At 38.3% G+C, this 26464-nt stretch overlaps 6 protein-coding genes and 1 pseudogene across 8 annotated transcripts; 3 read left to right on the top strand and 4 right to left on the bottom strand.

Moving 5' to 3' along the window:
• The first annotated feature begins 1759 nt into the window (after positions 1-1759).
• LOC110756627 (heat shock cognate 70 kDa protein 2) lies at positions 1760-4572 on the top strand. Its single transcript, XM_021958066.2, has 2 exons — positions 1760-2115; positions 2622-4572. The coding sequence occupies exons 1-2, from the start codon at positions 1902-1904 to the stop codon at positions 4355-4357; spliced, it is 1950 nt and encodes a 649-aa protein (XP_021813758.1). The 5' UTR covers positions 1760-1901; the 3' UTR covers positions 4358-4572.
• LOC110756628 (uncharacterized) lies at positions 3612-8195 on the bottom strand. The gene is made up of 9 exons (XM_021958067.2): positions 7908-8195; positions 7720-7781; positions 7132-7222; positions 6705-6791; positions 6523-6576; positions 5939-6123; positions 5297-5379; positions 5099-5199; positions 3612-5006 (listed from the first exon to the last, which is right to left on the bottom strand). The coding sequence occupies exons 1-9, from the start codon at positions 7953-7955 to the stop codon at positions 4791-4793; spliced, it is 927 nt and encodes a 308-aa protein (XP_021813759.1). The 5' UTR covers positions 7956-8195; the 3' UTR covers positions 3612-4790.
• A 293-nt stretch (positions 8196-8488) lies between these two features.
• On the top strand, positions 8489-11874 carry PGGT-I (Prenyltransferase family protein). Of its 2 annotated transcripts, XM_021958224.2 has the most exons (11): positions 8492-8882; positions 8980-9055; positions 9199-9263; positions 9428-9567; positions 9694-9749; positions 9845-9921; positions 10069-10114; positions 10492-10616; positions 10815-10882; positions 10962-11049; positions 11565-11874. In XM_021958224.2, the coding sequence occupies exons 1-11, from the start codon at positions 8724-8726 to the stop codon at positions 11712-11714; spliced, it is 1050 nt and encodes a 349-aa protein (XP_021813916.1). In that variant the 5' UTR covers positions 8492-8723; the 3' UTR covers positions 11715-11874. The 2 variants fall into 2 exon arrangements, with proteins under 2 accessions (XP_021813917.1, XP_021813916.1); XM_021958225.2 differs by lacking the exon at positions 10069-10114 and having other exon boundaries at positions 8489-8882; positions 9694-9771.
• Positions 11875-12774: 900 nt separating this feature from the next.
• Positions 12775-14777, bottom strand: LOC110756734 (uncharacterized). The gene has a single exon (XM_021958200.2). The coding sequence runs from the start codon at positions 14089-14091 to the stop codon at positions 13117-13119; it is 975 nt and encodes a 324-aa protein (XP_021813892.1). The 5' UTR covers positions 14092-14777; the 3' UTR covers positions 12775-13116.
• Positions 14778-15626: 849 nt separating this feature from the next.
• LOC110756570 (RING-H2 finger protein ATL52-like) lies at positions 15627-16154 on the bottom strand. The gene has a single exon (XM_021958010.1). The coding sequence runs from the start codon at positions 16152-16154 to the stop codon at positions 15627-15629; it is 528 nt and encodes a 175-aa protein (XP_021813702.1).
• Positions 16155-20507: 4353 nt separating this feature from the next.
• LOC110756655 (uncharacterized) lies at positions 20508-23360 on the top strand. Its single transcript, XM_021958104.2, has 2 exons — positions 20508-20660; positions 21151-23360. The coding sequence occupies exon 2, from the start codon at positions 21404-21406 to the stop codon at positions 22910-22912; it is 1509 nt and encodes a 502-aa protein (XP_021813796.1). The 5' UTR covers positions 20508-20660; positions 21151-21403; the 3' UTR covers positions 22913-23360.
• Positions 23361-23907: 547 nt separating this feature from the next.
• Positions 23908-24774, bottom strand: LOC148297012 (uncharacterized; annotated as a pseudogene). The gene is made up of 3 exons (XR_015833942.1): positions 24593-24774; positions 24422-24489; positions 23908-24277 (listed from the first exon to the last, which is right to left on the bottom strand). The product of XR_015833942.1 is annotated as an uncharacterized LOC148297012 (transcript).
• Between the last annotated feature and the right edge of the window lie 1690 nt (positions 24775-26464).

Here is a 26464-nt window from a genome sequence, read left to right as displayed (position 1 = left end):
CTTCTAATTCTTATTCTACTTCCCATATCCTCCTTGTTTTGATATGGGTTTTGTCAGAGGCAGGGATTTGAGAACTGTAAATCTGAGATTAAGAAGCAGACAAATCTCTTGCTTGATCTGCTCACGTGCTTTAAGCCTTTTTTCTTTTCTTTTCTTTCGATTAAAGATGGTGGTCCAATATATTCTGCATTGCAATTTACAGGGCTCCCTAATTTTGATTTCAGTGACACTGGTGGAGTGGGCAAATTGCGCATTTATATTTGTATGGATTTTGGGCCAAAAAGATGGGTCACCAACTGGTCATGCTATTGTAACATCGCTCTGCAAAACCGACTTTGAGGGTCAAGTGTTCTTCTAAAACAGGCCCAGCAGAAGCTTGCTCTGTCTATAGCTTGAAAGCCCAAGCATCACAATTATTTTGACCCGTTCGGTGGCTGGGACTGAACATGATTGGAATTGAGTCCAATTTAGTCCTATTGAGTCTTCAATAATTCTATAGTGAGGGCCTTATTTAAGGCCCTTAAATAAGACCCTATCTCTTAATAATTTGATCCAATTGATTAGTTTGATCTAACGATTAAAATATAGGATCTCATCTAAGAGCCTTAGATAAAGTCCTCACTATAGAATGACTCGTTGAGTGTTACCCTTCGTTTGGTGGAAGGAGTTGAACATGATTGGAATTGAGTCCAATTTAGTCCTACAAAGTCTATTTGGTGGCCGTGACAAAATAGGATTGGAATTGAATCCAGTTTAGTGTTATATTGTCTTACCACCTCAATACGGGACTTGTACATCGACTTTTTTCCATTTTAGTAAGTCAAGCCCCCAACGCGTCCATAATTCAACAAACACATTCCATACATTAATTCAGTTTACTTGAGATAGTCTAATCCACACCGAACCACCAAACTGGTTGCTAAACTATGGGTAAGACTCTAGGAAATGCCACAATCTCTTTTAAGTTTTGAGATTAAATTAACTATGTTTTTGAGTGTTTTGACTGAATGAACTATTTTCAAAACTTATGAATCCAAGTTGATGCCCACCTTTTAAGCCCATTAAATATTTGAGAGTTACAAGAATTCTATAGTAAGGGCCTTATCAGATAAGATAAGGCCCAATCTCTTAATTATTAGATCAAATTGATTAGTTTGATTCAACGGTTAATAAATATAGCCTCATCTAAGGGCCTTATCTAAGACCCTTACTATCAAGAATTCTATAGTGACGACCTTATATATGACCCTTAGATGAGGCCTTATCTCTTAACCGATAGATCCAATTAGTTAACCTGATTAAACAATTAAGATATAAAATCTCACCTAATGGCCCTCAATATAGAATGACTCTTGGGAATTAAGCCCAAAGGAAGGCCATACAAGAAGATATTAGGATTGTAAGAAATGGGCAAGAAGAAAAATCTCAGACACAGAATTGAACGGAACTTTTGACCCCAAAAAAAAAAAATTCAACGAAACGGCGCGAATTGCTCGATCTTTCATACAGCCAATCTTTGCAAAGAGACAATTTTACCACCGTCCTTTGGAGAAATTTCCGAGTATGAGTGGGTGGGACACGGAACTCGTAAGCCCAATTTGAAAAGGAAACAACGCCCACGAAGGAAATAGCATCAGAACCGTCCGTGAGATTCAAATCAACGGCTAGAATCAAACCGAACATTCTGGACACACTCCCCCCCAATAATCGTAAATACGAACATTCTAGACAAGCTCTCTCTCTCTCTACTATATAGCACCCACCACACAAGTCTCGCTCCAGTATCTGTGACTTGAAACCCTATCAAAGCTTTTCAATTCCTCTGCGATTCGTTCTCTTTTCTCTGCGCTTCTTTTCTTGATTGTCTGATTTAAGTCTCCGAGCTTTGGGTCCGTACAACAATGGCAGGAAAAGGAGAAGGACCGGCGATCGGGATCGATCTCGGCACCACCTACTCTTGCGTCGGAGTTTGGCAGCACGACCGCGTCGAGATCATCGCCAACGATCAGGGCAACAGGACGACGCCCTCTTACGTTGCGTTTACCGATAGCGAGCGTTTGATCGGCGATGCGGCCAAGAACCAGGTCGCTATGAACCCGGTCAACACCGTCTTCGGTAATCTTTCAAATCCTTTTTGTTTATTTTCCAACCTTTTAAGTTACTTAATTCTTTGGTTACTACTTTCCGTTTCGGTTTTGTTGTTATGATTTTGTTTGGCCTTGCATGTTCAGTTTTATTTGATTGTTTAGTTCAGGGGCTACACCAGTTTGACTGTGTGCTGTCTGATCTCTGCTTGTTTGAGTGATTTTATGAATTTCAGTGTCAATATTTATTGTTCTATATTTCAATGATCCGATTTGGTGTTATTAGTTTCACTCGGTTTTACTAGATCTCTGCTTGTTTGGACTATTTATAAGTTTGTTTGGAAATTTGTGTTGTGCAAAAAAATATATTAAATTTCATGTTAATTTGAGGTTTTTTTAAGTTAATTGACTCTGTCTATAATACAATTTTTTGTTGTTGGGTCGAGGCTTTGAGTTTTATATTTAATCCGTTCGATTTCTTGATATGGTGTTGTTAGTTCATGAAGCGTTTCTAAACCAGCTTCGTTACTTTTGCAGATGCAAAGAGGTTGATTGGTAGGAGATTCTCTGACCCTTCTGTTCAGAGTGACATGAAGCTCTGGCCTTTCAAGGTCATTCCAGGCCCTGGTGATAAGCCCATGATTGTTGTCACATATAAGGGTGAAGAGAGGCAGTTTGCTGCAGAAGAAATCTCGTCCATGGTTCTCATCAAGATGCGTGAGATTGCTGAGGCCTATCTAGGCTCATCTGTGAAGAATGCCGTTGTTACTGTCCCAGCTTACTTCAATGATTCTCAGCGTCAGGCTACCAAGGATGCTGGGGTCATTGCTGGGCTTAATGTGATGCGTATTATCAATGAGCCCACCGCTGCTGCTATTGCTTATGGTCTTGACAAGAAGGCAACCAGTGTTGGCGAGAAGAATGTCCTGATTTTTGATCTTGGAGGAGGTACTTTTGATGTCTCTCTTCTCACTATTGAAGAGGGTATCTTCGAAGTCAAGGCTACTGCTGGAGACACCCACTTGGGAGGAGAGGATTTTGACAATAGAATGGTGAACCACTTTGTCCAAGAATTTAAGAGGAAGCACAAGAAGGACATCATCGGAAACCCAAGAGCTCTGAGGAGGTTGAGAACAGCGTGTGAGAGGGCAAAGAGGACTCTCTCATCCACTGCTCAGACAACCATTGAGATTGATTCTTTGTATGAGGGTGTCGACTTCTACACAACAATTACCCGCGCAAGATTCGAAGAGCTCAACATGGACCTCTTTAGGAAGTGTATGGAGCCAGTTGAGAAGTGTTTGAGGGATGCAAAGATGGACAAGAGCACTGTCCACGATGTCGTGCTTGTGGGTGGTTCTACTAGGATTCCAAAGGTACAGCAGTTGTTGCAAGACTTCTTCAACGGAAAGGAGCTTTGCAAGAGTATCAACCCAGATGAGGCCGTTGCTTATGGTGCCGCTGTACAGGCTGCTATCTTGAGTGGTGAAGGCAATGAGAAGGTGCAGGATCTTTTGCTTCTTGATGTCACTCCTCTGTCCCTTGGGTTGGAGACTGCTGGAGGTGTGATGACTGTGTTGATCCCAAGGAACACTACCATCCCAACCAAGAAGGAGCAAGTGTTCTCTACCTACTCAGACAACCAACCCGGTGTCTTGATCCAAGTCTATGAGGGTGAAAGGACCAGAACCCGTGACAACAACTTGTTGGGAAAATTCGAGCTCTCTGGAATTCCTCCAGCTCCAAGGGGTGTGCCTCAGATCACAGTCTGCTTTGATATTGATGCCAATGGTATCTTGAATGTCTCTGCTGAGGACAAGACGACAGGCCAGAAGAACAAGATTACCATTACCAATGACAAGGGAAGACTGTCCAAGGAAGAAATCGAGAAGATGGTTCAAGAGGCTGAGAAGTATAAGTCGGAAGATGAGGAGCACAAGAAGAAGGTGGAGGCGAAGAACGCCCTGGAGAATTACGCCTACAATATGAGGAACACCATTAAGGATGACAAGATTGCTTCCAAGCTCGACGCTGCTGACAAGAAGAAGATTGAGGATGCAATTGAGCAGGCCATTCAATGGCTTGATGGCAACCAGCTTGCTGAGGCGGATGAGTTTGAGGACAAGATGAAGGAGCTTGAGAGCATCTGCAACCCGATCATTGCCAAGATGTACCAGGGTGCCGGTGGTCCAGATGTCGGTGGTGGCATGGATGAAGATGTTCCTCCTGCTGGTGGCAGCGGTGCTGGTCCCAAGATCGAGGAAGTTGATTAAGTTGTTTTTGTGGCTGTGTTTTGAAGAAAATGGTGGGGGTTGTCAGCTGGTTAAGTTCTTATTATTTTTTTAAAAGTATTTCGGTCTGTTAGTTAAGGTTTGAACTCCGTAAACGTCTGTTAAATCTCCAAGATCCGTGTACGGTCATCTTGGTCATTTTGTTGATAATGTTGTGTTTCAATTTTACCAATTAAGCCTATTTTCCTTATAATTAAGATCTCTTGGGTTTTTTGATTGGATCAATTCAATAATTTAGACATCGTCATTATTTCACCCGAAAAAAAGTTTCCATTGATTCACAATTGGGATTCTTAATTAGTTTAATTGGATTTTAATTCCAAAACTAACCAACTATAAGATTGTAACTCTCTCGACAGGATTATAAGAAAAACAAACAGGCAAGAAACTATTTCAGCTATGTTTTGAAACCTTTTCATGCTAAACCACTGTGCCCCGAAACCTCCTTAACAGCCTCCTCTTCCATTTCCACAAGTTGGCGGCAGAATGATTCGACATCACGTGCCTCTTCCTTCAAAGATAATCTAAATTGCTTCCACTGAAACTGGCCATATCCATCCTTCAACGCAGGACTAGGAACCTTGCTCAATACCTCAAATCCCTTACGATCGATAGACAGCATGTATGCATCCTTCCATGACAGCATGTAAATAAATGAGTTAAGAATGAGCAAGCACCCAAGTAACCATTAAAACATGAAACTCCTAAAATGCATGAACTTACCTTTGCATTTGTATTGAAGTATGTCAAGCAGAAAAGCATGAGGGCTCTGCGTCTGGCAGCGCTTTGATTTATCCCATCGATAAGCTTAGCGGACAAAAGAGCTAGACATCAAAATATTACGCATGTGATTAGCATGGTAAAGCTCTATCTGCTTAATGCTATGAGAGTCCTTAAAAACTAGTTTCAGAAAGGTTCTACCTAACGGATCTGCTTTAGATGCGTTCATATCTTCCTGATCAATCTCATGAGTGTCTCCATTGCCGTCAACATACATGCATGATCTGTGCAATAAAGATTTTGCGTCAGAGGTAGCTGGGACTGAAATTTTAGGGGGTCCTCCAAAAAAACACATAATCTGAACTGCTGTACACGGTTAGCAAACAGAGACCAAACCCAGGAACATGAACATTTCTCCCACTGTAACACTATTAAGAAACCCAGAAACATGAGCATTTCTCCCATTGAAACAGTATTAAGAAACTATACATATTCAAGGACATCTAGGTTAATGTTTTGGAAACTAAAGCCACAGTTGTATTAAGGGAATGCACGGTAATACTCCTTATTGTGTAACTTAAAAAACAAAGAAAAATGAATTTTACTGAACACTGGCCAGGAGGTTGTCTGGTTATCAGGTGGGTCAGGCAGGGAGAACACCAAACAGGCGGTACTTCAATTAGAAAACAGAAGCCCCAGCTCCAATACTTTCTATCGAAGTCTTAATTCTAACCTGAGCCTAAAATAATTACAACCAGAGATACTGATGAAAACACCACATTCAGTTAACAACAAACTTTAAACAAAGATTTCGAGACAGCATCAAGAAAGAGGGGTTCTTGCCTTTGGTTGAACTTATAAACTATGTACTTTTCATCCCCTTCCAAGACCTCCTTAAGGTTTTCGCTTCGTGATGTACAGCTATGATCAGAAGAACTTAATATACCTGAAACTGTATAACTGGACTCACTTATTGCTTTCTGTTCCGTCAGTATGACTTCTTTAAGGACTTCTGTTGCAGACTTAACCTGTAACAAGAACAATAACATCTTAGTCAAGGAAAAATGTAACCATAATACTTGAAAGCCATCTGAGAGCTCAAATTCCAGTTGATCGCTTATTACTTGTGTGGTTTCAATCTAAGTAGGATTAGGTGTAATTCAGTCGCTTATTCTCTATCGTAATCTAATTATAACGATTAAAAGCATCACTGAATTCTTGGTTTGGATTTTCCTTATCCAGTGGATTATGTCATGGACCAGCATTAATTAAACAACCATATTAGGAGGTACAGACGTTATATGAGAGAACTTACAGAAAGAAAAATTTATCGTCTTGTGACAAAGAACATGGATCCAGTAGTTGGAATCAGAGCTATTCGAGTTCAGAATGCTATAAAAAGTAAAGTCGGGGTAGAATAAGATTACCTTTGCATCTGTTAGAGGTACAACATCTCCAATCAGAGCAACTCGAGCTGGTGACTGCAAATTCAGAAGAATGAACTATTAGCAGCTCTATGAAAGAAAGACCCATTGATGAATGGAGCAGATAAAAGCTATCTTTATAGTAGCTAACTTGGAGGGAGGGAGTTAAATCAAAAAGTGAATACCTTTTTTATCGATTTAAGCAAGCTTGCCAGTGGACCCGGGATGGGATTGGCCACAGCAAATGAACTGCGTTCATCAACAATTACATTCTGCATGAGAAGAAGAAAAATAAATAAGAGGATAACAGCTCTAATGACTAAAATTGCAGCCCCAGGGCACAAGGCACACCTGTCACTAGACAATAAAATCATTTTTTTACCCTAGGATATCTATCAAATAATTAAGTGAAGATATTAACAAAAAAACTCTGATAACTGCTCAAAATTCCTTTTAAAAAATTATGACTTAGCGTGTTAACACTTAAATTTCTAACAAACAATTTAAAACACCGCCAAAGACAGCTAACCAGCAAGCAATTAAAGTTCAAACTTTATGAATTTATGTCAGAAGGTAAAACTAATCACTCTAAACACTATGATATGAGCTTACCACATTATGCAACTCCTTTTCGGGTACCCAAATGTATGGCTTCCCTCTTTTGCAGATGTACTTAACCTTTGATCTGTATATGTCTTCCTTACTAACACAACCATACAGAGCAAACAACAAGAAATCCCACTAGTTAATGTATGAAAGTAGCAGTCTTCTTTGCCCCCGAATGGTTATAAAGACCACAAGAAGGTTAACAGACACTAAAACATTGGAACCCATATCTAATTATAGTTATGCAAAATGAAATCCTAAACTCAATTCCAAACTACTATACAAAATTATGAAGCGAGAAATAACGTCTACACGGGTCCTTTGATCCAAATCAATTGGGTTTTCAATGTGATTTCTTTTCGACAACTCAGTCCCCTACTGTTGCATCCTTGATCAGCTAAATTCTCAACCCAACTACACCAAGTTATTGTAGTATATTCAGTTGAGTGGAGGTGTTTGCTATCCGAATTAATGAAAAAGAATGATTCTTCAAAGTTTTCTAAGCATATCTTATGGCTAACTATATAAAGGGGCAACGAAGAAGAAGAAGAAGAAGAAGATGATGAAAAGTAACAGTTTTGAGCAAATGGGTACCTTCCTTTAGCATCAGCCTTTATGGTATTGAGTTGCCCTTGCCAGTTGGAAGACAGTAGGCTCTGCAAAAGTTTCAAGGTCATGACAAGCTTGTGCCAGCAAAAGTATGAACATAAATTGCAGAATGAAAGTGAGGTATTTGGATGCAACAGCTCCCATAATCCAGAACAGAAAATGAGAGGGCATACCTTGCATTTCTCAGCAAACGTTAAGACCGTTGCCTTGTTGGCCCTCATGAGTCAGCTGAGGTTTTCGCAGTAACCCACCCAAAGTGTTCGACGAAATTACTGAAACAAAGTGTTTGTGTAACGTCTACGAGGGCGCGCGCGAGAGAAATAGCGGTAGTGTTTGTCACTTGTGACTCGTGAGGACGCGTTCAATGTCAAATGGGAGTCGAAGGTTGGGGTAGGGTTTTAGGGTGGTTTTGGAATTAAACCCAATTCTCCAATGCTCTTTCATTGCTTTTCTAATTTTATGCTTTATATATTATGTTACAATTATTATACACATACAAAAGGGCTTTATAGTAGGCAAAATAATTTATCTTTTTAAAGATAAACAACAAATAAAAAAGACTTTTGTAAATTATTTGTAGCTCGAGTAGTTAATAGTTAATTTCTTTGACAATTAAAATCGCTTATTTTGAAAATGAAGTACGTTACTCAATTATCTTTTTTCTTTATTTACATTTATTACATAAAAATTTGTTCTACAGCCTTTATATAAGTATTGGTTAAGATTGAAATTTCCTTCTAAATGACTTACCGCCTTTTTCATTTTCGGCAGAGAAGAGAATAATGAGGTTGAATTGGGAATTGACCAACCAAAAAATAAAAATACTTTGTGCTTCTATGAACTTGGAAGATGACATCTGAAAATGCTTTAAAAACAGGCAAGGTATCAAAAGCCAAAAGCTGATTCTCAGAGAAGGCCGAGAAATCGCCATCAACAGTTTCCACTCGAACTCGGATCGGATCTCCACATCCATCCAATAAAATCGGGCCATGGATTCGGAGCTTTTCGAGCGTGACCGGCACGTGACGTTTCTGCAGATGATGTACCAGCTTCTGCCGTCCCCCTATCAGAGCCAAGAAATCAACCGCCTCACTCTCGCCTACTTCGTCATCTCCGGCCTCGACCTCCTCAACGCTCTCGATGGCCTCGTACGTTTTGAAAGTTGCAATCTTTTCTCCCTTAAACGTTTTGTTGGGCTTCCTTTCTTTGGTTCACATCGATGAAATTCAAATCTTGATTTGTTAGGTTGACAAGGATGCAGTTGCCACCTGGGTTCTGTCATTGCAAGCTCATCCAAGAAGCACAGCCGAATTGAACAATGGTATGGGGCTTGCTTGCTTTCAAAAATGCAACATCTTTGTTTGTTTTTGGGTTTGAATTCAATATAATTGAATTGAATTGTTTTCATTTAAGCTTGCATTTGTACATAAATAATTAAAGAAACTAGCTTTTAACTTGTTTCAGGACAATTCTATGGTTTCCACGGTTCCAGAGCTGCTCAATTTCCTCCAGAGGATAATGATAATGAGGTATGAAGTTATGAACTAATTTCTGTGTTGTTTTAGCTTAACTGTCTTTTGGGTTTTAACCTGTTAGGGTGTAAGTTTAAGCAAATGGTTAGTATATAACAGCATTTTATGATTTACTTTCTCCTATTTCCTGTTAGTAATTTTATAGTTTAATCTTCATATAGGCTTTAAGTCCCAGTGTCAGTAACCTGGCGAGCACGTATTGTGCCCTAACCTTACTTAAAATCGTTGGCTGTAACTTGTCCAGTATCGACTCTGAGTCAATACTGACGTCAATGAGAAATCTTCAACAGCCTGATGGGAGGTATTATGGTTTACTGTAAAACTTTATAGCCTCATAATTGGATGCATTTGTTTCATTTCTTTTTGAGTTGGGGTGTTATGAGGTTGCTTGACCAATTTCCTGATATTTTTATACTGATTTTGGCAGTTTTATGCCTATACATACAGGAGCCGAGACTGATCTTCGATTCATTTATTGTGCTGGTACGACGGTAAAAGCTTATATGTACGTACTTTTTAAGCCATTTAATTCAATATACTTGACAATGTAGTATCAATTTAGCTGATTGATGTACCAGCGGCCATTTGTCATATGTTGGGAAATTGGAGTGGCATGGACAAGGAGAAAGCCAAGGAGTACATATTAAAGTGCCAGGTCAGTATGGATACTGCGGTGATTTTGGGCAGTCTATGAATTTATCTGTACTTAGTCATCCTCTTGACATTATATCTTCCATTTGATCGGTATATCTCCAAATTCTGAATACCATATACTTATACTTAAGTGACGTCGTTCTCTCAGTCATATGATGGTGGCTTTGGGTTGGTTCCTGGTTCAGAATCTCATGGTGAGTTGAAACTATTATGTATAATTGTTGAACTATATTATTTTTGCAGTTAATGCTTTTTTATTTTGAAACTTTTCAATTTTATTGGCATTGTTGTTGTTTGTGTCTGACTCTGATTTAAGAATGGGTTCGTTGTACCTATTTAACATTGATGCTGTGTTCCCAATTTTTCTTTTGATTTCCTTACCCACCCCTTTGCTTGTTTTTTAATCTTTTGCTTGATTCTTGTTATTTAGTATTTACTAAAGAAGGAAGAAAGCATATTTCTCAGACTAGCTCTTGTGTTATAAGTTCATAAGTTAGCTCTTGTGTTATAAGTTTATAAGTTTAAAATCTTCATTTTCTCCAATGATACAATATTCATCTTAGTGACACAGGTGGTGCAACATATTGCGGTGTTGCATCTCTCTGCTTAATGGGATTCATTGAAGATGAAATTCTTTCTAAAAATGCACCATCTTCCATAATAGATGTGCCATTGTTGCTGGATTGGTGCGTGCAGGTTTATTTCCCCACTTAAACTCTTCAAGCATTATCAGTTTTCCTTGAGATTGTACACTTTTAACATTCCAGCAAGTAAACAATTGACAGGCATGGCTTTAAAATCTGCCAAATAAGTAGATGCGTCTGAAAACATTGGTCCCTGACTTTGCATTCTCATAATTCAGATGATTTATCTCATTCTTGTATACCACTGCAGAGGCAGGCAGCTGACGGTGGATTTCAGGGTAGACCCAACAAGCCTAGTGACACATGTTATGCATTTTGGTAGGGGATGAACATCCTTTGGGAGTTTCATATAGTGTTGGGAATTATGTACACTGACAAGAGAAATTTGCTTGTGCAGGATTGCATCAGTTTTGAAGATTTTAGGGGGCCATAAATTCATTGACAAGAAGGCTTTACATGGATTTTTGCAAACTTGTCAGTCCAAGGTGCTTTTGCTTCTCTTATCTCGTATTATTAACCTATGATATGGTAGGAGGATAATGTAATTCAGATTTTTCACGGAAAATCTGTTATTAATTTGCCCATGCATACAAATAAAAGACTTTATTTGATCAATCCCACCCATTACAAGGGTAGGAAGATCATGAGGCTATTGATGATAGAAGCCCTGCCAACATGCTATATGGTTTCCATAAGTAATAGCTGGTCATCCCTATCTATTGATGGTATACATATGATTACGGCTAGAAACACAATTGAATATAAATCTAAGTACTTGTTCTTACAAAAACAAACCAGACCAACAAAATGCAGAAAATATGAATTGACTTTGGTGCTTGATTTGTATGGCAACATCATCTTTTGTGAACATCGGGAACGCTGTAGTAGGCTACTCATATGATATTATGGAAGTCGCTCAATTTCTTTCTGATATTTTTCCTAAGCTAATACTGTTGCTTACAACTCCTGACTTTGTTGCTCATATTTGCATTTTCATCAGTACGGTGGTTTCAGCAAGTTCCCAGGGCAGCTGCCCGATCTATATCACTCCTATTATGGGCTTACGGCATTCAGCCTCTTAGAAGAACCAGGCCTGAATCCACTGTGTGTTGAGCTGGGAATGACTGCAATTGCTACCATGGGAATTTGACTTGATAGTCCTTCATATTTGTTGGCCTTGTAGTTGGTCTTTCAAAAATATTTGTGCGTTTCCACTCGTACAATTGCGCTCTTCATAATGAACAATGAACTTTCACCTTCATTCTACTTCACAATGTCGATAAAAGGGGAGATGTAATTTTCATACAGAAGTTGCATTTTGGGAGATAACCCTGCTCAGTTTTTCCCTTCTCCCTTTTTTATTTTATTTTCTGTTATCAAGTGAAATTATAAAACCAGGTGTCACTTTCACTTAAATCGAGTTCAATTGAAAGCAACAATGAAATGGAGATATATTACCTGACCACAATAGTTGTTGGTAAACTTTTGTCAAAGTGACCTAAAGCATGTGACTTTCTATCATCATCACACGTTTCTAACTTTTTATGAAGTGCTGATGTTTTCTCTTCTGCTAACATAACAGTTATTTATATAAATTTAAAAAAATAGCAGTTTTTATGATTTTTGGTCGAGAAACCCTCCGTACTGTGAAATGGAAATTCAGTCCAATGAACAATGAAATAAGGAAGGACCATTAAAGTAAAAGTTGATTTACACATTAAAGCTCATGATTTGAGTCAAGAATCTGTCAGCACAGAAGATTACAAAGCGGGACAGTAAAAAAGTAAGAGCCTATAATGATTCTTCCAGGTGGAGGGAAGGAGAGTTGGACCTTTCGGCAAATTCCCACAAGCCACTTTCACGGGGCATTTGCTTATCTTTGTTGTTTGGGAAAAAGGCCAAATGCCATCTCAACTCCATTCTCCTTTTTTCAACTTTGTCATGTAATGCAGGTGGTGGTCTGCTCTGCTTTCTTAATTATCATGTCAGCCAGTAGGTAAATCAATGTTTTTAAATTTTCCATGCTTAATTAAACTCTACCTTTGTACAAAGATATTAATTACCCCTTCAAAATCTTTTTTTACCAAAACTAGTGGGATAAACATGCCAGAACAAGGACATGGCAACAATGATTGTTTATGCATGCTCTTACTGATAAAAGTAGGAGAGAGAGAGAGAGAGAGAGAGAGAGAGAAGAATTTGGTCTCAAATTTTGGACAAGAACATCAGTTGTTGTAGCATTATCACTCACAAGAAGATTACAGGTATCAGACAACTCAGGGGACATTTGAGACTGAATAAAACAAATAACTTCACAGCCACAGGTCCCCCACTTGCACCAGACCCATCTCTCCCACCATCAGGTTGCAGAAAATGTGTCCCCCCCCCCCCCTCCCATTAAAATTCAAGATACATTGCACAAGGGATTTTTCATATTAACCTATTACTAAACCCTCAGCCTAAAAAACAAGATAAACCCAACACACCAAAAATTAGTAAAATCCAAAAAGAAAAAAGAGAAGAAAAAAAAAAGAGAGAGATCAAATTGTTCTCTAATGTAAAGTGGGCTTCTTGTTAATTGGTGATCTGAATGCTGAAGGTGAAGAAGCAAGGGGAAGAACCTGAGAAGTGCTTGAATGGTATTGTGGTAGCTGGAGATGGTGATGATTAAGCTCCCTTTCTTTGTTTTTGTCAACAATTATTGTGATAAAAGAACCATCTTCCTCATCTTTAAGGAACCTTGAAATGGGAGGAGCTTTATTTCCTTTCTCTTGAACTTGACCATCAATCTTATGAACACCCTTTTCAGCCTCTTGCTTTAGTTTTATTCTAAGTTTCTCCTCAGCTACCTGCAAGAACTTGAACTTGGGAGGTGGAGATGACCTCAACCTGTTGAATTCTGCATCAGTTTTTGATTCAAAGAGAGGGTTGAATCCATGCTGGTTCTGAGAATCCACCGCAGGAGTGAGAGGAGGTGTGAAAAGAGTTGGAGAACCCAAAGGAGTCAAATATGGTGTCTCTACAGTGACAAGCAAATCACTCAAACTCTTACTTCTTGACCCCTTTTGGCTCCTATCACCTCTAGACTTGCCATCTTCAGATTCTAAGTCCTCCTTTGTTTCTTCCACAATTGTGAAGAGATGTCTTGGAGGGCCTGCAGCGTTTTGCAGCCTCATAAGCTCTGCGTCCAGCTCATCCTCTTCCAATTGTTTGAGCAGCAAATTGTTGCTTGTGTGCATATGAAGCTGAGAATTTGGATCATGGACAAGTGTTTCTGTCATTCTCAATGAAGCACAGAGTTCTCTGGGGCCTCGAGCTGTGTGGCACAAAGAAGAGTTCCTTCTCCAGCAAAACGTGTAGAACAGCTCTTTTTGTGGGCTGCTGTAGTCATTTTCAATCTCTCTGTTGGTGAACCTCTTCTTCCACCACAACAAATAGTAAAGCTCAGCAATGAGAGCCAAGAAAAGACAACCAAAAACTACACTCAAACCAAGTCCTACGCTACTCAAAGATTTCATCTTTGTCATCAAATCTCATCAGAAAACTACTGATATTACATCAAAAACTGCAAAATCAAGCTCAAATGTTTCTCTCAAAAGTTTTCATCCACTTCAACAGAAACCCAAGAAAGCGAAAGGAAAGCTTAATTTGCTGGGAACTTCTCAATAGTTCCAATCTTCTATGACCAGAGGACAAGCCCAAGAACCAAGATCATGAACTTTCACAAGGACCCAAAAGATGAAAGAAATATCTATGCTTTACCAGTTCTCTTTACCTTGCATACTACTTTACCGTCAAATAACGATGCCCACATACCCAGCTGCTAAAACATCACTAAAAGGCTCCTCCTTTTCTGAAAATCACTCTTTAAATCATCAACCATGATTACAAAAGCTTCTTACTTTAAAAACCCACTAACACTAACTTGCCTGGATTTGGATAATCACAGAAAATTGGCCCAAAACACTGAAACTCCAATTGCTTACAGAAATGGTTCATAAACAGTACCACTGTCTCATAGTGAGGTGCACAAAAAACTGGGAGCTCTGGAAAAAGAGCAGGGGATTTAAAACGGTGAAAGTGGAGCCTAGAGACTCAAAGGGTTGGCAAATGGCCGAATGCCTCGCTAGTCTATGGCTGTGAGGACTTGCGTTCTTCGAGGGATGTTCACATGGGAACACAAAGACAAAGAAAGCGATGTGTCATTTTTGATTTGATGCTAAATTGGAATGAAGAAGCATCTTTTAATTTATATCTCAAATGGCTAAATTAGGAAAACCTGCATTTATATTTATATAATAATATATATATATATAAACTGAAAGTTTATAAGCTTTTTTGTGAGGCTTGATACCTTTGACTCCAAGTCCAAGGGCTAAAAAACAGTTTCTTTTTGTCCTTAAAATCACAAGTTGCTTGGCGTTGGCAGTGGCACCCCTATGATTAAAGGAGGTTAATCTTCTGGCAAATGCACATTCCCTCTCCTTTTTTTTTATTTTTTTATTTTTTTATTTTTTTTATTTTTTTAAAATTTATTTAAGAATATAATTATTCTCCAGTACAACTACATATCCATCCATAATGTTTTTATATCTGTCAGAGTTAAAAAAAAAAAAGAGAAAAACATGGTTTGATTTCTTTAGACTGCAGATTTATTTCAATTATATAAAATAAAACAAAAAATAACAGAGTTTAATTGTCTATTGTAAATTGGCTGGAAAACAAGTGGGCATTCAATACATATGGTTTTATGATTGAAAGTTTGGGGCCCATGGACCACGTTATAAAAATTATATACATATACCAACCGTTACTTTTAGTACGAGTATATGTAATTCATAAATGTAGTCTTCCTAACATTTTAAATAACGTTCAAACAATCCATAAATATATTGTAACCTTCCCATATAATTACATGCAACTGATAGGACTATCTTAATTTGGTCACAAATTACCAGGACTCTGTTACATGCCCATTTTGTTTTGGCATCCAAGCCCATTTTTATGGCCCATTGAGACCACCCAAAATCAAGCGCAATTCTACAAACCTCGAGATCATTCGTTACTCGTAGCTAGTTTGCATAACAACAATGTCTTGTAAAATTATTAACTCCTGAGGCCTCTCCAGCGCACCGGACCCATAATCCGGCGAGCGCTTAACTGCAGGCGTCTGCGGCGTGGCATCCGTGCGGCAAGTTGGGCAACTCGGATGGGAATACAGCCACATGTCAATGCATGGAACGTGAAACGAGTGCATGCATTCCGGCAAGGTTCGAAATTCGTCACCCTCTTCAAATTCACTCAGACACACAGCACACATACCATCTCCCTCCAAGAGCAAGCCCACACCCTTTTGAAACTTGTGGGCCGGAATGAGTTGGGCCACTGAGGAAGCCTCCACGCTGCTTGCTGCTGTGAAGCTTGTGATCTCTTGCATGTTAGGCCTCAAACGGTGTTGTATTTGTCGTCGTGGCGGGTTGCGGTTGCGGCAACAAATGATGATGCAATGGTAGAGTGTGACCACAAGCACAGCCGAGCTCAAAGCCACCAGAAGAATGTACAATTTGGGGTCAGAGACAATTTTAGCCATTGTAGAAATTTACAGTCTAGAATTAAGAGACTCTAATTTGGCTAAAATGCAACATTGGAACATTGGAAATTATATATAGAAGAGGCGATTATAGCGAAGGTTTGGGATTGTCTTGTGTGCCTACGAAGACAATGAGAAACTGGTTAGAGATTTGAACCTCTGAGTCGGCACTTTTGCAGATCAAAATATCATTTTGGTTTTCGTTATTTCATATGCAGATCAAAAGGGTTTTGGAACTTCAAGTAGAAACAAATACCATACCATTTCGTGCAAGTAATGTTAATGGAGGAGGAGGAACCCGTGGCTGATACTTTGCCATTTTTCTTGGGTTATTTGCCTTTCTGTTTTAGCACTAATGATGAAAGCAAGATGGGATCTTATTTGTAATTAGCCTAACTCCTAGTTATGTGAAAGCCATGCACGGCTCCAGTAATTACACACCACAATCCATATGTGATTCAATTTGTGTTCTTTCTTTTGATGTAGTAGTTGTAATAGTAGACGTAATGAACCTTAAAAATCCGAGTTCTGTTATAATATACGTACTAAACAATTGGTCAGTTACACGTTCCATTTATGTGGTTTCAGTGAACATTAATTGCACGATCATACATTTGCGCATATATATTTTTTCAATGAAGAATGATATATTCGAACTTGAGACATCTTTCAACATTAAGGATATAGATGTCAATACACTAAGCACTAATTGGTTTTATTGTATGTCTTTTCTAGTTCATGGTGCATAACATGTTTTAGTTGTTAACAAAATTTTCAATTTCCTTTACCCTTAAAAATTGGCTCAAACGGTTATCGAAGTGAGTACCATAGAGGATTCTCATTTCAAACATTAGCATGTGTTATGATATAAATTGCTTAAAATTGAAATGTATATCAAAGATCAAAGTGAAATTTTACATAATATGATGATGTAAGACTTTGCAGTTAGAGTTTTATTAGATGCTTTCTTGGTTTTCGAAGAAAGGCCTGAAAATGCATGCAACTGTGGAGCTAGCTACATGAACTTCCACTCTATATAGGGCCTTATATATGGTCTTTAGGTGAGGTCTTATCTCTTAACCATTGAATTAGGATAACCAATTTGATCCAACGGTTAAGAAATAGGGTCTCACCTAAGGGCTATATCTAAAGCCCTCGCTATAGAATTCCTGATATATTTACATATACACAATGGGCTTACTTATATTTTGGTTGTCCAGTAGGGCTTGATTTTGGGGTGGCCTTAACATTTGGTGAGATCAATCCGATTTACAATGGGCTTCATTGGGATGTCAAATCAAAATGGGCCTGTAGTTTGCAGGTTAACCCCAAAACAAAATATAGAGTGGAAATTGCAAGAGATAAGTAAGAAAACCTCACCATCATGCAACACTCTCCCAGCTAGATACAACGATGCCTTGCAAAATTCTTGACTCCTGATGCCTCTCCGGCTCACTGGACTCAGAACCCTACTAACGTTGAACTACTAGCGTCAACGGCGTGGCATTGGCGCTGCAAATCCGGCAACTTGGATGAGAATCTCTTGCAGTTCAGTCCCCAAATGACGTAGTGTTTGTTCTTTTAGGGGCATGGTCTTGCAGCAGCAATAAACGACCATGCACAAGCAAAGGTAGAATGCGAACACAACCATAGCCAAAATCGAACCAACTAGAAGAACCAAGGCCTGAGAGTCAATGTTATTCTCGTCAGCCATATGGTAAGGGGCGGTTATAGCTAAGCAGGTTGCCATTGTTTTATTATATGCCTAAAAGACAGACAGTGAGAGATCATAGGCTTTTTTGAAGATTAATATCATTAACCCAACTAGGTAAGCACAACAACGTTGAGAAAGCTCTTGCCTGGAAACCATTCTGATTAATTTTCACTATTTCCAATGGAACAAACAAATGGTTTCGAAATTCATACAACACACTTGCCATACCATTTCTTGCAAATTAATGTTAACGGAGCGATATTTATTAGGTAATTCGCTTTGTACTTGTAACATTAACGATTAACTAGATCCAATGTCTAGTGAGACATTCTTTCGAAACATTGAAAGAGATTCCAAGTTTGAATCCCCTCCGTCTTATTTTTTTTTATAAATGTAGCACTGACACAAAATGGAATCTTATATAAGTGATAGGATTAATAAGATATAAACACATTTTTGTCTCCTATGCCGAAGCCATTATGGTCTCCTATGCAGAAAATGGATTGGAAATTCATGAAGAAGACAACAATTGCTATACCATCTTAGCACTAACGATGATAAAGCAAAAGGGAATCTGCCCTTGTTTATAATAAGCTCAACTCCTACTTATGCATAAGCCATGCTTATCTCCTTTTACTTTTAGTCAATGATTATGATCTAAACTCAACTCAACTCAACTCAATTCCATTAAATAACAATTCAATATGGACACTACATAAGGGCCCAACAACATGCATCCTCCAAACACAAAAAAAACATCTTCACTTATATTGAAAGGTAAGGTACTATCCGGGACATATATGACAGCCTCAAAACCCTTTTTTATATATAAATGGTTATTTTATATTAATAAAAGCATCAATTTTCATATTTGTTGTACCCTAATTATTTTTTTATAATAAAAAAATGTGATTCAAAATATCTCTTAAACATGCATTTTATAGATAAACAAAACGAAACGATGTTTTAAGAGCATCTCCAACTATAGTAGCAAATCAAACTTTTTAAATTTAAGTTTGTTGACCTGTTATTTGAAAAGCTTTGTTTGCTACTTTAATATTTTGTGCCCCAACAGACTCTTCAATTCAATTAATACAATGTTATGAAAAAGAATGAAAACATGTGAAAAATATCTATGTATTTATTGTTTGGAAAAAGGCTGTTGAAAAGAGTTTTGATGATGTAGTTGACCTATTTTAGCATTCCAAATCTTTTGAAAAGGCTATTAAGAATACTCTAAACTAATCTAATATACGGATCGAACTCGAGTGCAATAGGATGAACAACCTACTTGGCCTAATAATTGAAAAGTTGGAAAGTAGATCAGGTGGTGATAAGACTAAACAGGTGTTAAAGATCCATTGGGTATGTTATCAAATAAGGAGTTGGTGTGTGTGTGTGTGTGATGATAAGTGGACTTGGTAAAAGATTCGATGTCCATGAGAAACATTGTAGCCTACACTATACACGTGTACAGTAGTTGCATGTATAAACTCTCCATCCAAGTCCAAGATCCAACCCCTCTCTCCTCTATAATTTTGCTTTGGCGGTCACCCCAATAAAAACCTATATATTCACAATTATTTGATGAGATGATACGTGTGGGATGAAAAGCTAAACGTGTGGCTCGATGGTGATGCAATTTTCCCCATTTTCCATACCAATGAATGAATGATGGGATGGGATAATGGGATAATGGGATAATGGGAATGGGAATGACACACCGTCAGTTTCCCAAACGGCGATGCGTTGTTGACTGGTAGTCTTTCCTTCCTCCCAAGTACACAAATGTCAAACGCCTCCTTCCATGGCAAATACGACTTTTGCACCTACGTTTCTAATTACTAAACAATATCCATTTGACAAAATGTTTGAATTTATCAAAGGTAAATAGTTTTTTAATTTTCTTTTATAAAAATATCAAATTTCATATCGCCACCAAATAGGGATGGTAATGGCGCGAATCAGAGATAGTTATGCCCTTCCCATCACATCCTTGTTTACTTTTTCTTCCCTTTCTGTTTTAGCAACATATATGTATATCTTAAATTGAGTTCCGATGAAAGATTTGAATACTATTTTCGTCAATACCCAAAACACCATATTCGATTTTTATCCTTCATACCCGATTCGTTAAGATCGAAGCCACACAAACACCCTAACTTGTAGGAAAAATTATCATCACTATCACCAAGACTTAAAATAAGAATTGAAAAGCACAATTTTAATAGACCAATGTCCTTACAAGCAAAATTAACATCAAATGAAGAGTTAGAGGACGATTAAAATGAAAATTTTAGTTGGTAGACCAAAATGATACTGGAGTACAAGTTGGGGACCATTTCGGTCAAAAACCCATTATAAAAATTAAACGTGAATTAAGATGTGGTGCCATCTCAACCATCTAACTGTTGATTTTTAACGGTCAAGATCGGCTTAGACATAGTTGGGCTTTACCAGGTTCAAGGCTAAACGGGTCCGGGTCAAATGTACAATCGTCCATCACAAATCACAAAGGTCCAACTCCAATAGACGCCTGTTTTGACCCATCTCGGACACATAATCCACGGCTTCCGTTAATAAACGGCGCTTGTTTTTCGACTGTGATGTTACTGGTGCAGGTCTTTTCTCATTAACTCCGTCTCTTTAAACAGACACCGTCATCTCCCCCTCCCCCCTTCTCTCTCTCTCCTTCCCTTTCCTTCTTTCTTTCTTTCTCTCTCTCTCTCTCAAAATTGGGGCTCTGATTGCAATTTCCTCTGTAGCTGTTGCTTCGAGGCCTTCCTTTATTGGTAACCTACGAATATCTCTTTGATTTTATCTTTTTCTTTTGGGAATTTTTTTTCATAGGGCTAGGGTTTTTTTGCTTGATTTTATCCCTTTGGATATTTATATTCCGATATACATTTTTGGTACATTTTATGAGATTCTAGGGTTTTCTCTGGTTGTGTGTCGCCTTATTTGGTTGCTAAGAAGGTGTAGGAAAAGAAAAATATTGAAAATTGGATCTTGGAAAAGTAATGATTTGGGTACTGGGGATTTTAAATAAAAATTAAGCTTTGATGCAGCTGAGATGTATGGTTTTCTAAAAGTAACGAAATTTATTGTGTAGGAATAAGAGAAATTATAACTAAAATCATGTTTTATTTTTCTTTTCCTCCCAGTTTTGTCTTAAACCAAACAAGGGATAGGCTGTTCTGAAGTTAATTGCTTGCATATAATTGTATTTATTCTGAAAGTGATAGTCCTGATTGAGTTGCACTGATCTGATATGGCTTTCAGGTTGTCCTTGTTTTTAGAATGATAATTGCACTTCAATGCGCTTGGATTGATTGAGGGGTCTGTAAATATTTGGAAGATTTATTTGTAGGTGTGAATCATAAGGATTCTGTTCATTTGTGGAATTTTTGATGGATCTACAATCTTTGTTGGCTCATTTTGATATATTGAGATGTTTGTGAGGTGACTCTGTTTGGAAGGTGGGGTTTACAACTTGTAACCCAGAAGCAGGAGAGGGAATAGATTGTGGAAAATCATGGGGGAAGCTCTTCTCACTACCTTGTCCATAGAGAATTCTCATTTGTCTACATTATTGTCTATGGATTCGAGTTCTTTGTCGCATGATGAATTGGAAAGAGAGATGAATCGAACTTTCATACTTTCTCGTCCTCCTGATATCAATCTCCCGCTACTTTCTGAGCCCAGCCCACCTCCTCAAACCTGGAATGATTCATGTGACATCTTGGATGTAGGCCTTGGGTCTCAAGTTTATGAGGCTGAGGCAACAATCAGTCTCCCCAAAGTCGTAAGGAAATGCAACAAGAGACTTGATAGCGTTTGGGGTGCATGGTTTTTCTTCAGCTTCTATTTCAAGCCTGTGTTGAATGAGAAGTCCAAGTGTAAGGTCATTCGGGACAGTAATGGGGTGTCTGGGTATGACAAAACAGACTTGCAGTTAGATGCTTTCTTGGTTCAGCATGATATGGAGAACATGTATATGTGGGTTTTCAAGGATAGGCCTGAAAATGCATTGGGTAAGATGCAGCTGAGGAGCTACATGAATGGGCATTCTCGCCAAGGAGAACGTCCATTCCCATTTAGTGTCGACAGGGGTTTTGTTCGGTCTCATCGGATGCAGAGGAAGCACTATAGGGGTCTTTCTAATCCGCAGTGTGTTCATGGGATTGAAGTTGTTCGATCACCCAACCTCATGTGTCTTGATGATGAAGAGAGGAAGAGGTGGACAGAGCTTACAGGCCGAGATATAAATTTCTCAATCCCTCCTGAAGCAAGTGACTTTGGTACTTGGAGGAACCTACAAAATACAGAATTCGAGCTTGAACGGCCAGTCCCTCCATCAAAGAACAATATAAATTCTCACCCAAGAAAATTACTTGATGGTACTGGTTTAAATTTGTCAACTCAGCCGTCAGAGCATGTGAACAATGAGGGGATGGACCTATCCCCAGTCTGCAACAAGCGAAAGAAGGACCTTTTCCCCCATGGGAGTGACAGTGATTGTTGTTTACCTAATAACCCACATTTTGACAGAGTTTTGGATGGCAAAGTCTACCCAGTTGAGTCACCTTGGTTTAATGAGTTTAGTGGGGTAATGAAGAATGCATCTGGGCCTGTTACAGCTGCGAAAACAATATACGAGGATGATGAAGGGTTTTTGATCATTGTCAGCTTGCCTTTTGTAGATCTTCAAAGGGTAAAAGTTACTTGGAAGAATACTCCGTCACATGGGATTGTAAAGATATCTTGTGTGAGTACAGCTTGTATTCCATTCATTAAGAGACGTGATAGAACATTTAAGCTAACAGATCCAACACCGGAGCACTGCCCTCCTGGGGAATTTGTGAGGGAAATTGTGCTCCCTACCCGCATTCCAGAAGATGCAAAACTGGAAGCGTACTGCGACGAGACTGGAACAATGCTCGAGATTATGGTACCGAAACGTCGAGTGGGACCAGAAGAACATGAGGTCCGTGTGTGTCTTCGTCCCTCTCCCTGGAATGAAAGAGAGCATCTGTTGACCTAAAGGAGCCATTAAGACGACAGATGCAAGAAACATTTTTTGCTGTTTCATTGTTTTTTTAACTTGATTCCACCGTGGAAATCTATTTAATGAAATCTGATTTTTTTTTTTCTTTTCCCTTTAGATATTTAAACCCCCACCCTAAGGAAAAAAAAAGTGAGAAAAAGTTAGCAGCCTTTCTTTCCCTTCCTTTTTATACAATTTATCAGATTGATGTTGATTTATAGATGGTATGGTAAGAAACTGCTGTGTATCTTATGTTTTATTGGCCTTACGCCTTTTGCTTATAGCTTTGCACTAAAAATCCTGGTGCATAGCATCTGGTTTCGGGAGTTCGACATTATTATAAAGTTTGATTCCCATGTTATGCTTGGATTGAAGGTTCTTTGTATAAAGGAAATAACTTATGGTTGACTCTTTTCTTCTCTATGAAATTTTATTGTTTTCATTGGATTTGATTTCAGATAAAACACCAGGGACTCTATTTCAACTACGCTAGTTGTTGCTCTCCTCTGTGAATCGTTGATTGTTGTAGCCAAATGTTGGTGCTTTTGCGTGATATTATTTGGGCCTTCAAGCGTCACCCAAGGAAACAGTCTCCATAGGTGCTTTTGAAGATCTTTGAATACACAAAATTGTTTATGTCCAAACCGGTAGCTAATGCTCTCTTCCTTTGGCAACAATAGGATCCAGAGGATAGTGGGACATTCCATTACATCACAACCTCTGTTATAGGAGAAAACACTTGTGTGCAATGATGATAGCATTGTTTTGCTATTTCCGTTATTATACGTGGCATAGCGTGATTGGTCGGGATAGCAAAACAGCGTTATCCCTGTTTCACACAAGTTTTTCTGCTGTTATAAGAATGACCTTCATGATTGCAAAAATCCAACATCACAGTCTTCACAGGTAATCTATTTAATTATGGCATCATTTTCCCAAGAGCTGATATTTCTACTTCAAGATAAAAAGATGCATATGCCAGAAAGCTCATGTCTATCTCAAGCAAATACAAATAGATTATGCGGCATGAGACTAGCAAAAGAAAAAACTAGTATCCATGTTTCTATCCATTATACCAAAACATATAATATGAAAAGCTAATCCAGATAGCATGCAATACACTTCTGAAATATATGCCAAAATGGGAAGTTTTACTAGTGGAAAACATACATATCTGACCATTGACTCTAATTCCAAAAATTCACCCAACTGATCTAATCCCAAAAATGCATCTGCAATAATTAAGCACCCCCATCTGCCTTCTCAGTCTTGCCTGGATGGTGGTTTCTGATTTCCGGTGGGGTTTGGTCCTGATGGGACTTTGTGAACAGCTTGAACTTTAACCAGCTTCCTGGAATTGAGCTATTTCCACAGAAACAATGAATTTCTCCCATCATTTTAAATAAACAATGACTAAATTTAATTTCACAGACGAAACTGAAAAGAAAAAAAAAAGGGAAAAAAGAAAACGATCATCGGCAGTAGACAGTGGAATATCAGACTCACCCAAGTAGCTAACATGTATCTTGTGGCCACCAAACTCTTTCTTGCTGGTGCAGTTTCAAATTCAAGCACTAAAGCAAGCATTAGAAGGAAACAAAAGAGAGTGTTAACTTGGTTTTTTCATTCACCTTCAACATCTCATATTATTAGCAAATTTACAAGTTAAGGACTTGCCTGACTCTGCTGCATCTGGAGCTATAAGCATGAGAAGTGCAAAAACAAGAAGAAGAAGTTGCTTCCTCTTCATCTTTGGCATGTGATTGTTTTAATTTGCATGGGAGCATAGGAAAGCATGCAGAACTACATTTATATATATAACTGAGTTCACTTATTCATAAATTAATCATAACGTAGTTTGAAAAGTATGGATTATCATCCAAAACATGTCTGGGAATCCAATGCTGTATATATGCAGAGTCAAGCTAATAAGCAGTTGGTCAATTGTCATTGTATGTTGACTTCTCATCCATTATTGTGGTGACCATATCATAATTATACATAAAGTGTACTGCATTGTCATTAATTACCAAGAGATTTGAATTAAATTAACTAAAAACTTAGAAAAATATGTTCTATAAATCAAAAAAGGCCGCTGCAGCTCTTTCAAGAAGTACAGTATTTGCAAGAGAAAAAGGTGCCTAAAGTGGAGCATGTCTTGTAAGGGACAAGAATTTTCACCATAGCAATGATGGTTCTTGCCTCCGTTGACCCCCAATGAGACAATTTATAATGAATTCGAACCGTTAATATGGACATGATTTTTCTGTCTGGATTATATGGTTGGTTTTGATTATATTCTGATTTAGCTTTTTCCTATTCAAAGTTGGTTGGCTGTTTTGCTTTGGGTTCCTGTTATGCTTGTGGTTGAGTTGAACTTGTCCTAATTCTCAAGTCCAAGCCAGGTCAAGTATTGGTGTGGCCTACAACTGCAGGCACCCCCTTAGCTAGCCTCAAATATAGACATGTAAGCTGATTAAGTTTACAAATTTTCTGAGAATTTGGGGTAGTTGCAGCTAGTGATTCATTACAAGCTCACAATGCTATCTCCTCTCAAATGTTAGAAGATATCTCAAGTTCAAATCTTTCGTCCGTCAAAGAAAATTTTCAGACTCCCTCCATCAAAACAAAGAAAGCCGGCCATATTATATGGACACCCTTTCAACCATTCATTTTTCTCCTAAGGTCGTTCTCAAACACTACCTATTGGTTGGCATAGTGGGTTGGGTTACTATGGAATCTGGATTCTCTCTTTCAAGGATTGGCACAGGCTAAGAAAGAAACAAGATCCTCCACTTTCCTTGAGCAGAAAAGGAGGCCTTACCAGATACGACCATATCTTTTATATTTGCCAAACTACAAGTCTACAAGTTGTGAAGTCAATCCAATTACAATAAGGCCCTTAACTCTAACAAGTGCCTTTTGTTTGATGCTCCATTGTTCAGAAGATTGCAAGTCCAAATGAGTTATATAATGTTGTTCTAACTTTTCCTCCTCCTTTACCTACTGAAGGGAGAACAAAAAAAAAAGTACCAATCAGAATAAAGTGATGCTCACATTGCAATTCTTCGATCTCCCACCGCACTTTGTGTGCTAGGTGCTACCATAGGCTTCTCTTTGCTCATTCAATGGTGCTACCATAGGCTATTCTTCAATATGAAAGCTAATACAGATTGACAATTGAACTAAGCAATTATGAATTATATAACTTTTTTTATACTAGTGATATTGGAGGAGGGGAATTTCCTCACACACATGTTGTCAAGGTACCATGGGGGTTCGAACTTGAGATCACTGATATGCAAGTCAAGTCCATTTTCACTAGAGTAGACCTCGTTGGCATGAATTACAGAACTTAGAACTGAAGTTGATAGACTAAAGTCAAAGCATTTTAAAAGAGTTTTTCTATTTAAACCCCACATTTTTCTTTGTTCACCTCAATACTTAAATCATTAGGCCCTTAAGTTTTATTATTGTGTAAAAGACAAAAAAGGTCATCCAACTTAATACTTAACCCTAGTACATCTATACACACACCCCCACACACCC

Source organism: Prunus avium, chromosome 2 (genome assembly GCF_965620075.1).
Source record: "Prunus avium chromosome 2, drPruAviu1.hap1.1, whole genome shotgun sequence".
Taxonomy (NCBI): Eukaryota; Viridiplantae; Streptophyta; class Magnoliopsida; order Rosales; family Rosaceae; genus Prunus; species Prunus avium.
This window is presented reverse-complemented; position numbering and strand designations above follow the sequence as displayed.